Genomic DNA, 12645 nt, shown 5'->3' with positions numbered 1-12645 from the left:
CGTGTACCCCTTGAAACCTTTTCACGTACCACCAGGGGTACGCGTACCATACTTTGGGAAACACTGCCCTACAGAAATGGGCTGCAGAGATGTTGGCTGCCACTAGGGGCCACAGGAACCAGCAGATCCCAGTTCACAAATAGAAGACAAGGCCGGGGGAAGGAAAGGAGGGTTCCTAGCAGCTGCAGTTCCCAGCATGACCTGAAGGAAGGAAGCGGTGGCACTGGCTGTTTCTCCCTCTGGATCCCGAGGATCTGGGGGGCGAAGGGTCTGTGAATGTCCGGACTGGCGGGGTGGGGAGGGGGTGCAGCTGGCCTCTTGGGGGGGGGGTGAGAGTGTCTGGGTTAGGGAGGGGGCCCATGGCTGGGCTCTGAGGGGCGGGAGGGGAAAGGGGTGTGAGTGTCTGGGCTGGGAGGGGAGAGGGGCAGAGAAGCAGGAACTGGGTTGTCACAAGAGTTTCTTTAAACTTTCTACTCCTGGGGGAAATTTTGTGTGTGTCCGTATTGTTACAGACATACTTGCCGACAGGTACTCTGAAATAAATTACCAAAATAATTGAAACTGGCGTGAATATAGAGTGCTATCTTGACAAATAAAATTTGCAGAATTTTAAAATGTGTTCAGAATTTTAATTTTTTGGCTCAGAATTTTAAATTTTTTGACGCAGAATTCCCCAGAAGCATACAACTAGTCTATCCTTCATTCAGCAGCTCTGCCCCCTAAGTGCAATGGACTGTAACCTTCAGTCAGTCAGACTGTTTGGGCTTAAGCTGTTTGTTCCAAGGCCAATTCTATTCAAAATTTAAGGTTTATTTTTATTTTTTTAAGAACTGGATCAGACACAAGGAACCATTTAGAAAGTGAAACTTTTCTCAAAACAGAACATAGTTGAAGTGTTACGTCACTTTTAATAAAATAAGGAGAGGGTTTAAGGCCTATCTGAAATCTAAATCTAGTAACTAAAGTAACTAAGCAATAAATTGAAAGAATGGGTTATTCTTTCATTAGTGTACTCAACACACTAAATGGAAAGTTAGAACTGGAAAGCTTCCATGAGAGACCAGAAGTAATCAGATACCGGAAGAGCTATACTAGTGTCAAATGTGGGTTGCTTTGATTAAAAATGACAAATTTCTAAAACTATCATTATCCTTTGCTTGATTTAAGACATCTTTCTGTAAGGAATGTCATAATGTGGTCTTAAAGGGATACACAGTATAGGTTAAGAGATGTTACCCCAGTAGTTCTGTAGAAGAATATGAGCATAAGCTCTTTGACAGTAATACTCTGCATCATCTGGCTTCTGTTCCAAGGCCACTGTCAGCTTCTGCAAATCCAAATACAAAAATTTAACATGACAGTTTCTGTAAATCCCCCTAACAATAGAACCCAGTGAGTAGCCCACAGTGAAATGTGTTGCTGGAAAAAAAAAAAATCCAAATTCCCCCCGCCCCCAAACCACCAATTAGCACAATTTTGCTTTAAGTGAAATTACACCGGAACTAAATATCCTGAGCTCACGGGAATGCCTGGCTATTTTGATCCCCAAAGCCTTTACCTTAGAGCTAACAAAGTCCAAAATATGATTGACTGACCCTTATATGCAAAAAAGAAAAGGAGTACTTGTGGCACCTTAGAGACTAACCAATTTATTTGAGCATAAGCTTTTGTGAGCTACAGCTCACTTCATCGGATGCATTCAGTGGAAAATACAGTGAGGAGATTTATCAAATAAATTGGTGAGTCTCTAAGGTGCCACAAGTACTCCTTTTCTTTTTGCGAATACAGACTAACACGGCTGCTACTCTGAAATCTGACCCTTATATGTTTATTCAAATGACTTGTGAAAAAGAAAGCAAACATGTTTTAAATAAGTTATAGTACACCCATTTCCATGATGTGTGCTCAGCACAGACCAATTTATAAATCCCCAAAATGAGCAGCAATAATTGCTCCCCATGCTAGATAGGCGCTTGGAAATAGGTGCCTCTGGTTTACACCTTACCAGATAGGCATTTGGCTAAAGAAGGTAAGTCTTGTACTGCTTTCTGAAACTATTAAAATAAGGGATAGTTACTGTCAGTAATTCTACTTCCTGAGTTACCTCGGTGGATTCCTACTCTCACATCTCAGCTACTTAGCACGTTAATACGCAGAAGCTTACAAAGCCCTCACAGTTCTTCAGTCTTGAGGAACAGAAAGGCCAGTATCCATGCACACTAAACACTCTTTGAAGAGTAGGAATCCTGTCAATATGGTATCTTTAGTAGCATTTACACTGGTACGAATATTTCCTTCCTACTGGTGCAAAGCATGAACTAGCAAACAGGAGCAGGGAGATAGCAAACAGGAGCAGTAAACGGGAGTTTTGCAAGGGAATTCTCCAGGGGAAGGAGAGATAATGAGATCCTTGGGGTGAGTTAGTTTGTGTGCTTGCTTGCTTGAAAGTTAAAGCGTGGTCTGTTTTGGGTAGGCTGAGATCTTACTAATGAGGTTTTAGCCTGCTTTCCTTTGATTCCTAACCCTTTTGAGATCTCTTGACAATAGGGCAGGGCTAACCCAGGGACAAGAGGGGTTTAAAAAGCCAGCTCTTAAATGACCAGAGGCACTATCGAACATTAACAGGCAGCAGGTTTAAACTAAACATAAGGAAATACTTCTTCATGCAACACACAGACAACCTGTGGAACTTGTTGCCAGGAGATGTTGTGAAAGCCAAAACTATACCTGGGTTCAAAAAGCATTAGGTAAGTAGATGGAAGACAGGTCCATCAATGGCTATTACCCAAGGTGGTCAGGGACACAACCCCATGATCCGAGTGTCCCTAAAACTCTGATTGCTAGAAGCAGACAACAGGGAACGGATCACTCAGTAATAGCCCTGTTCTGTTCATTCCCTCTGAAGCATCTGACGCTTGCCACTGTCAGAAGACAGGACACTGGGCTAAATGGATGACCCAGCATGGCCATTGTTATGTTAGTACGTGATGCCATATTAAAACCTGTACTTAAGAACTGTTCAGACAGTGGTCTATAGAGATTGTACCAAGATCAGATGCAGTAGGAGCCCCCAGCTAAAATGCATCCTGGCTAACAAGAATTCTTCTTGGGCTTCCAAGGAATACAGCAGCTCTGCCAACCTGGGAAAGAATGAGGTATGCACTACCCTCCAGAACCAAGCTAACTCTTCTGGCCAGTGCACTTTGAGGTAGGGGAACAGCCCCACCGTAATGCCACCTCTCTGTCCTTTGAGGCCAGAGCCACTACTGCACTAGAAATGCACAGTGCTTGCACTCCTCAGCCACTCTGTGCCTGATCTCTGCACTGCATCTCACTGTCTCCCCCTGCATCACCTTGCCCACCTGCTCAGGGTCAGCCACCATCCATCCCTTCAATTTCTCTCTTTTTTTTTTCTCCCCTCCAGGGACCCACTTGAAGTGCAACTACAGAGAGATCACAATTTGAGGCAGACAACTGTTTTCAACTAATGCACAGAGATGGAGATTTAAGTCTTGAACAGTTGCTGCTCAGGTGAGTACAGTTATAAACTTCCATTTTTAAACTGATTACCCAGATTTCTCCTATGTGAAAATTAAGAAGATGGCAGAATAGTACAACATATGCTATACACGCCAACAGAAACGACGTTTTTTTCTATATTTGTGTTGTTGCAGTGCTCAAAGAACACAATTAGGATCAGGGCCTCATCATGCCAGGTGCTGACAAACACAGAGGAAGATGCAGCCCTTGTGCAAAAGAGCTTACAATTTAAGGTTTAGACAAGCCATATAACTGAAGAAACAAGAGGGTGAAAGAGAACTACAAATTAAGTATTAGAAGTTTCAGCCAGAGAGGGCCCAATTGCTCACGTTTCTCCTGTAATAAAAAGCAGAAATCTGATAAACAAAAGGTGGATCAAGGCTCCTTTCGCAGGCTTAAAACAGCCAGTAGCCCAACCACGGATCTGAGGATGGAATCCAGTACCATGCATAGAACAGACTAGCTCTTTACTGGTTATGTTGTGCGTTCTGCTATGGACTACCTGCATTTAAATGAACAAATGAATTCTAAAGAACTATCTATAGTGCCTCAGGAGGCAGCTGGCACCTGGCAGCACATGTGGCAGTGAACTGTGGTGTACCTCAACAAAGAGAGCTAGGAGAAAGAAGGACAGACCAAGCATGTTACACAAAAAAAGCAGAATTTGATCTGCTTACATGAATGCCCTTCTAAGAATTCAGTAGATTCAAAAGTAGCAGTCATGGAAGCATTTATAACGATAAGAGGCATCCTCCTGCCCTTCCGGGATAGGATAGAATGAAGGCATACATGGAAAAAACTCCAGCTAGTACAAAATGCAACAGCCAGATTGGTTAGCTACATGATTCTGAACAGAACACCCTGGTGCTTCGTTCCCTATACTCAATTCAGAGCCAACAGAAATTACAATTCAGTGTGCGTCCTGACTCTCAAAGCCCTCCATGGGACTGGCTCTGGTCTCTTGAGAAACTGCCTCTCCCTCCACCTACATGGACTTCCCATAGCTGCTACGTTCCACCATAATACTGAAAGCATAGATCAGAAGTAGGAGGCTTGCAAGCACTGCAAGTCTTTCACAGAAAGAAAAAAAAAAGACGTGCACTACAGAGCTCAAACCCAGAAGAGCGACCACAAGATTTTCAAAAACTAAATGCAAAATCTATTTAATTGACATGGCTCTCTCTTCAGTATGTTCCTCACAAATGACAAACCATCACATACAAACCATTTGCATAAATATAAAGAAATTAACTAATTAAGCCTTTTCTCCAGGAGGCTCAGAAGAAAGATAGCTATTTGTTTTCAAATGCTTTAGAGGTAGGTATTCAGATAATATGGCCCCCTTTGCTATACAAGTACTTAGCTTTAAAAAGGCAGCCATGTGACAACCAAGGAAATACATGATTAGCTGCCAGAGTTAAAATGAAGAACACTTGCATATTGTTTTACTAACCGTTATAATTTTAGCTCAAACAGATTTGGTGCTGTATCAAATCTTCACAACTTACATTTACAAAGCATTTGGTAAATTTTAAGGAAAAAAAATATAGGCTGTGCACCACAAGAATTCTCATCTAATTCCACGATTTAGGAACACACAGATAGGAGATAACTATATAAAAACCTCAGAATAAAGAAATGATCTCTTCATACACCTTTAAGCCAAGGTTTTAAGAACCAAGTTCCTAAAGTTAGGTTCCTGAGTCTATATTTACATGTGATCCTTCAAGTATACTGGACCCAAGCTGAAGTGTCTAAAAATTAACATAGTAGCTGTTTTTTAAAATCTTGGCATTGAAGTATGCTCTTACTTTAAGTAGTCCACTGCAGACTATTTAAGAGCACCACTTCAAATATGCAGTCTTGATACAACAGTGTACCTTGAAAAGAAATGCAGTGGCTTTTAACAAAGACTTGCTTAGGTAAGACAGCCTCTTCTAGTCCTACATTAATGAAACCTGACCTAAGGCATCTGTATAATATCAGATCAGATTCTACTGACAATTTCTTTTAAACAAAATGATTCTTAATAATTCACTCACCTGTAGCAAACACTTAGAGCTTGGGCTCACACACAGAAAAGGTTGCAGATATGTGTGTGGCTATTTTGTGGTATTTCCATAGATCATCTTTAGTTTAAAAGTGGAAATCATCTCCACAATTCATCTTTTCCACTCCATTCTTACTATTAAGATCTTTGCATGGGCCCCAAATCTCTAAACTTATTCCTTTCAATGAACTGATTGCAAGAGCATCATTTATCTTGGCCCACAATTCCAGTTACATCTAGCCCCTCTCCAAATCCTTCAGTCGTTTTTCCTTACCTCGACACCCACTTGAAAACCTTCATCCTTGCCCTCAAATTATTGTACAATTTCATATCAGTATCCTAAGTACTTGTTTTTCATCCTCTTTTGCTCCCTATACTACTCCTGAGGGAATTCTGGGCCAAAAAAATAAAAATTCTGCACAGTATTTTAAAATTCTGCAAATTTTGTCAAAATAACACTACATAATCACACCAGTTTCAACTAGTTTGGCGCTTGTGTGGAGTTTCCTGTGCGCCAAACCTCTCCTTCCCTGAGAGTGTGCTGGGAACTGCAGCTGCCAGGAACTTTCTAGCTCTTCCCCGCCTCCCCCAGGACAGTGTCTTCTATCACAAGCTAGGCTCTGCCGGGTCCAGTGGCCTCTAGTGGCGGCAAGAAGCACTGCAGCCCATTTCTGTGGGGGAAAGGAAATTCTGTGCAAAAAACATTAATTTCTGCAAAATTCTGCATTGCGCAGTGGCGCAGAATTCCCCCAGGAGTACTATACCTGAAATCTATTCCTTTGCTGCCTGATATGGTTCTACCCTCTCTTCAAAAATAATTTATTCCTAACCCAAGTATCTCCTTTGAAAGAAACAGTTATGGTGTAGACTAAGAGAAAACAAAAACAATTAAAGTCATGCATAAAACTTCTCCACTCAGTCAACCTGCATCTTTCCTTGCAAAACATGCTTCATCTATATGTTATTTAAACTGTAATCTACTCAGAGCTGGGATCCTGTTTTTATCATTGCCCGTAATGCTCTTAGCAAACTTAGCACATTACAAAAATGCTAGTGCTGAAAATAGCTACTTGAGGCAGCCTCCATAATAACAAACAATCCCATGGAAAGATATTACGGTCTAGTAGTAGAGAGAAAATGAGGTCAAGAAATCTGGATTCTTATTCCAGCCCTAACACCAACTCAGCCAGGCTGCTGGAAAGTTACTTCAGGACTCTGTGTCTCCATTTTCACAGCTCTATGACACTTTTCTACCTTGTGTAACCCACACACCTTCAGGGTGTGGTGTTGTGTCCCATCTAGTGGCAACGAGACTAGTGAGAGAGAGAGATAAAATGAGTCTGCTCTACAGCCTTAGCTCACAGCCAGTTGACTTTTAGCTCAAGCACTAAGCTCCAGAAGTCCCACATTCGATCCCACCCACTGACGACCAGGGTCTGTGGGCGTTATACTTGCAGAGACTTTGAGACTCAGTTTGTTAGCTCCTAAAGGGCTCAGAGGTGCTCTCACAGGAACCACAACAAAAAAGCTAACCATACGCTAATGTTAACGTGTTTTAAGTAGAGAAATTCAACATAACCTTAACTACTGAGGCCTTGTCTACACTACCCACCGGATCGGCAGGCAGCAATTGATCCAGCGGGAGGTCGATTTGTCGCTGAGCGCTCGCCCATCGACTCCAGCACTCCACCCGAACGAGAAGGGCCTGCGGAGTCACCGGGAGAGCGACAGCTGTCAACTGACCGCAGTAAGTAGACCTGAGAGCATCGAGTTCAGCGGCGCTATTCAGGTAGCTGCGTCTCCTAGAGCGACCCCGCCGCGGTAGTGTAGACAAGCCCTGAGCTGCATCAGGCGCGCCCACACCTGCAGACACACGTGGCCGAGCGACCAGCCGAGGCCCTAGCTCGGGACAAGCCAACACGCGGGTCCAACTCCCGCTGAGGACAGGGGTGGTCCCTGCTAGCGCAGCGCGGGCGAGGCTCAGGGCACAGGAGATGCCCAGGCCGCTGCCCCGCCCCGCGGGCCCCTGTCAGTCGCCCTCCCGCCCATCGCCGCGCCCGGCCTCTCACCTGCGCCGCCGCCCCGGGGTCCTGCTCGACGTCACCGTCCGGGAACCTGGCGAGAGAACAACACAGCGGCGCACGGTTAGAGAGAACCGCGGCGGCTCCGGCCGGGGCCGCGAGGCGGGGGAAAGGGGAGACTCACCGCGGACGGGCCGGGTCCAGGGCCGCCGCCATGATGCTGCCCGCCTGGCCGCTGTGAGAGCGGAGCCACAAACCCGCCCGCAGTCCCGCGGCGCACGCAGACCGATGGGACCGAAGGGGGTGGAGTGACGTCACTCTCCTGCGTCCAGTAACCGCCGCGGGTCAGCCCCACGTGACGAAGGGAGGCCGAGGCGGTCGGCCCCCGTCGCTGCCGCTCGTTGGTTGCTCGCGAGCGAGGCGAACGCCCCTGCGGGGAGGATCCTCCCTCGTGCCCCCTAGCGCGGGAGGACTGGGAGCGTGGCGCGCTCAGCCGGCTTCTGCCCCGCCCCGTTGTGGCTGGCATGGCAACGCTCACCGGGCCTCCGCGGGGCTGGGGGGAGACGTCACGGCCGCGCTCGCGCGCCCCCCTGGCTCCCGGCTCGGCAGCGGGACCTCAGCCCCTGGCCAGCAAGGCCTCCAGCTGCTGCAACCTGTCCGTCCGTTGCAGCGTGGGAGGCGGGCCGGAGCGGGACTGGCACGGGAAGGCCGCAGATTTAACCCTGGGGAAAGAGGCACTTGTGTGCAGGGGCTCCCCGCCCCTCAGCTCCAGCCCAGGGCGCGGCGGCGAGGCAGAAGTCATGGCTGTCGTCGCTGCTAGCACCTCCGCACCCCCAAACTCTGCCCCCCCCTTCTTCCTCCGGCCTAGGCCGGGTTCCCGCCGGCATAGGGGGAGCTGCCTGGGGTCTGCTGCTCCAGACTCGGTCCGGGCTCGAGAGGCTGCCCCCAACCCCCCCCCCGGGCGGGGTTCCTCCCCTGGAGCGGAGCCAGCTGCTCTTTCTCCTGCTGGGCGGAAGGGTGCGCTCCTGTGAATTTAGCTACGAGCAGCTGCGCTTGCTAAATAACCACCCCCTTTTCTTCAGCAGCAGCAGGCGGGCCCGCCCACGGGGTGGTGGCTGCTGCTGTTCATACTGCTCCCCCCTCGGCTCTCAGAGCAGCGGTAATTCAGACCATCCCCATTCCTCCCCAGCGCTTTGGATCTTCCCCAGGCAGCAACAGCAGAGAGGCCCAGACCGCCACTGGGGGGAGGCCTCTTTTCCTGGCTGTTCCCCTGGCATGTGGGGAACACAGGGTTGGCACCCAGCTGGTTTTTGAGTAACAGCCGTCTTAGTCTGTATTTGCAAAAAGAAAAGGAGTACTTGTGGCACCTTAGTCCTGGTGCCATTTAGGGTTGCCCGGTGCTTGGTTTGCAACTGGAAAATCTGCTCAAAAAGGGGAGCTGGGAAACCTAAATGGCACCGGAACCGAAAGTCCAGTTACCTTAGGGCAGGGGGAGGTATGGTGTCATTAACCCATGCCAGCCTCTACTCAGCTGGGACTGCCTCCTACCTGCAGGCAGGCAGGCTCCTTGAGACAATCCAGTGAGGGGGGAGGAAGGAGCAACAGGGTAGGGCCTTTGTGGATAAGACACAGGGCCTAAAGGGTGCAGTTACCAGCAATTACAAAGGTGTTAATCCTCCTGCAAGAATAATGCTCCCGCATCAGTGGTTGCTTGGTTTTCTTTACCACCTGATTACAGCTTGAAGTTGGCATCATTCATTCTGATTGCCAGTGCCATGGACGCAACTAAGGAAGGCTGCAGCAAGATGGTAGCCGGGCAGGGGGAGGAGAGAGAGTTAAACATCTGGCCCTAGTCAGTCACAATTCAAGGCCTGCTGTGTGATTTTCCTGTCTGTCACTCCAGGGGCAAGAAGAGTTCAGTGTACTGAAGCAAAAGAGTGAGCAGAATAGGGGAACAAGCAGATTGGGGCACTAGGATATATATGGGAAGTGGGAGGGTGTGACACAAAGGCCTGTGGGTATCAGCTTGGAAAGGGTTCATTGTTCTGTATAACAGCACCTGACATAGATAAATACTATGAAAGCCGTATGCTATGTGAGATCTTAAATGAAAGCCAGCATCACACTGATCCTCAATCGTTGTGTGACGTATATACAGATGATATTTAAGGAGTTGTGTGTATGTACTGAAAATATATTTTTGAATCTGCGTCCGAGGCAGGGTTGACAAACAAGTTTTGCCAAAGGTATGTACCTGTCTGCATAGGTTCATGTGTCAATTAAGCATTGTAAGCAGACACAGTGGGAGCTTATTTTGCATATGGAGTCAGTGCGAGTATGTGAAGATAACTTGGAGCAAGAACACTAGGGCAGGAACCATGGGGGTCATCCTGACTCTAGGGACAAAACCATGAGTTTTGGGAAATACAAGGAGAAGCAAAATGATATTTTCTTATCCATCACTGAGAGAACAAAAAGGACAAAACTTTTTGCATTCATGAAAAGTGGATCCCAAGCATCTTGGTTAGTGAAGCTTGGAGATTGCCTTACATGAGAAACTACTTTAGACAAGGATTTTAGCCTGTTAAAGTTTGCACTCTAAGAAGTGTGTTATACTCTGTTTTATATGTAACCGTTTGTTTCCATCATTTTGCTTAACTCAGTATCTCTTAAATCTTTGATAATAAATTTGTACTATCAATATATATCAGTGCTAAGATGTTATAAAGGACCTGATCCTGAGTTGTACAAGTCAAGGTGTGTGTAATTTCTGAGAGTGTCCAGTGACTGGTGCTAGATACTACAGGGGGATGCTTTCAGAGGAGCGTGGGGGCTGTGGTATACCTACTGTTAACCTGCAAGGCGAAGGCAAAACAAAAATATCACAGATAAAGTTTGCAGATGACACAAAAATTGAGGAAAGAGAAATAATGAAGAGCACAGGTCACTGATTCAGAGCAACCTGGCTCCATTGGTAAACTGGGTGGAAGTAAACAATATGCATTTTAATATGGTTAAATGTATACATCTAGGAACAAAGAAAGTAGGCCATACTTACAGAATGGGGGACTCTCTCCTGGGAAGCAGTGATGCTGAAAAAGATTTGGGAGTTGTGGTAAATAATCAGCTGAATATGAGCTTCCAGTGTCACACTGTGGCCAAAAGAGCTAATGCGATCCTGGAAGCATAAAAAGGTGAATCTCTAATAGGAGTTAGGTTATTTTACCTCTGTATTTAGCACTGATGTGATCACCACTGGAATACTGTGTCCAGTTCTGGTGCCCACAATTCAAAAAGGATATTGATAAACTGGAGAGGGTTCAGAGAAGAGTCACAAGAATGATTAAAGGATTAGAAAACATTCCTTACAGTGAAGCAGCTCAGTCTATGTATCTTAACAAAGCGAAGGTTAAGGGGTGATTTGATTAGAAGTATCTACATGGAGAACAAATATTTAATAATCAGCGCTTCAATCTAGGAGATAAAGGTATAACAATGCAATGGCTGAAAGTTGTAGCTAGATTAATTTAAACTGGAAATAAACTAAATTTTTGACATGTTAATTGACCATTAGAACAATTTACCCAGGATTTTGGTGGATTTTCCATCATTAACATTTTTTATAATCAAGATTGGATGCATTTCTAAAAGATCTGCTCTGGGAATTATTTTGGGCAAGTTCTGTGGCCTGTGTTATACAAGAGATCAGGCTAGATGAGCACAATGGTCCCTTCTGGCCTTGGAATCCATGAAAGTTTGGACTGGCAGGCCCTGAGGAGATCGTTTGGGTAGCTAACAGACTGGGAGTACTGTATCAGGAAGCCGGCATCCAGTCAAGCAAACAAACAAACCTTCCTCTTGCTGGAGGCAGGAGATAACAAGGTGACTCAGTCACAGAAGGGAATGGTTTTTAAATATCACCTCAGTTTTTCTTGTATTACTAAATATTTATATTGTGGCATACAGGCCCAATCAGCAATCAAAGCCCCATTTTCAGTAAAGTGCCTAGTCCACCTTCACTGTAAGGATTTCAAGATGGGGACTATTGTGTGTGCGGTTACAGTGCCTACCACATTTCTGCTGCTATTTCGTTATAAAAAAAATGAAATTTATGCTAATACTATAATTCATAGAGGTTTCAGTTATAATAGCAGTGTTTTCCTAAGATATATTTTATGTACAAGTGCTTTTTAACCACATAGATTGATGGGAGCAGTTAAGTATTAGAATTATTCTATCGAGTACTAAATCCAATGAGAGGATGGATTTTAATTTTTTGAACCAAACCATTAACAATCCTGAATATTCAGTTCTGAATCGATGAGCTTTTTACCTGGTTTTCACATTATGCATAATATAATTAGTAGAATTTTATTAATTTTAAGTATTTCCCTCCCTGAAAGAACTTGCAATACTCCATGTTATGAACTTTTTTGCAAAAATACACAAAACTTCTCAAAATACTTCGGATTTGTTTAACACAAGATAATTAAAATTCAAATAGTATACAAATTTTGTCAAACTTTCACTCTGATGTAAATTAAAATGGCCAAGAGCTATACCTCCTTGGTAAAGAGGTTTGCTATGGAAACCAATTGAACTTTAAAGAACTGCGAACTAAAATTAAAACTGAATTAAGCCTAGAAAATGTTTCTTTAAAGTTCCCAAGAAGAGATATTAGGATAATGTGTTTTTAAGCACCCTCTCTCCTCCCCATATACTTTGCGAAATCATCCAGTACTTCTGGGTTCTATTAAGACAATCCAGAATGAAACATGTTGCGGTATCACTGATCCCAGAAGTCCTATGCAATTTGTGAGTATCAGTGATGTCCCAGAATTATGCATTTGTGGATTGACAGAGGCTTTCACAGGTGAGTGTAAGGGGACAAAGTTTAAACCATCTGTGCCCAATGCCACATCAATGGACCTGTTCAGCACATATTTCTGAACTTAGCTCATTCTTCACCTTAACTGCTGAAGTTCACCTTTTCCTATAGCAGTACTGCATAGTGCTGTCACATCCTCAGACAAA

The 12645-nt window shown here is 45.1% G+C and overlaps 1 protein-coding gene across 1 annotated transcript in view; it reads right to left on the bottom strand.

Moving 5' to 3' along the window:
- Positions 1 to 7953, bottom strand: part of SUGT1 (SGT1 homolog, MIS12 kinetochore complex assembly cochaperone) — a 48589-nt gene extending 40636 nt beyond the window's left edge. The window contains exons 1-3 of the mRNA XM_074961558.1: positions 7796 to 7953; positions 7660 to 7705; positions 1237 to 1327 (exon numbers count right to left, since the gene is read on the bottom strand). Of these exons, the coding sequence (XP_074817659.1) occupies positions 1237 to 1327; positions 7660 to 7705; positions 7796 to 7827 (169 nt within the window). The 5' untranslated portion in view covers positions 7828 to 7953. The remainder of the gene's footprint in view (positions 1 to 1236; positions 1328 to 7659; positions 7706 to 7795) is intronic.
- Positions 7954 to 12645: the final 4692 nt, after the last annotated feature.

This window comes from Natator depressus, chromosome 1 (assembly GCF_965152275.1).
Source record: "Natator depressus isolate rNatDep1 chromosome 1, rNatDep2.hap1, whole genome shotgun sequence".
NCBI lineage: Eukaryota > Metazoa > Chordata > Testudines > Cheloniidae > Natator > Natator depressus.
The sequence above is the reverse complement of the archived record's forward strand: the minus strand, read 5'-3'. Positions and strand labels throughout refer to the sequence as shown.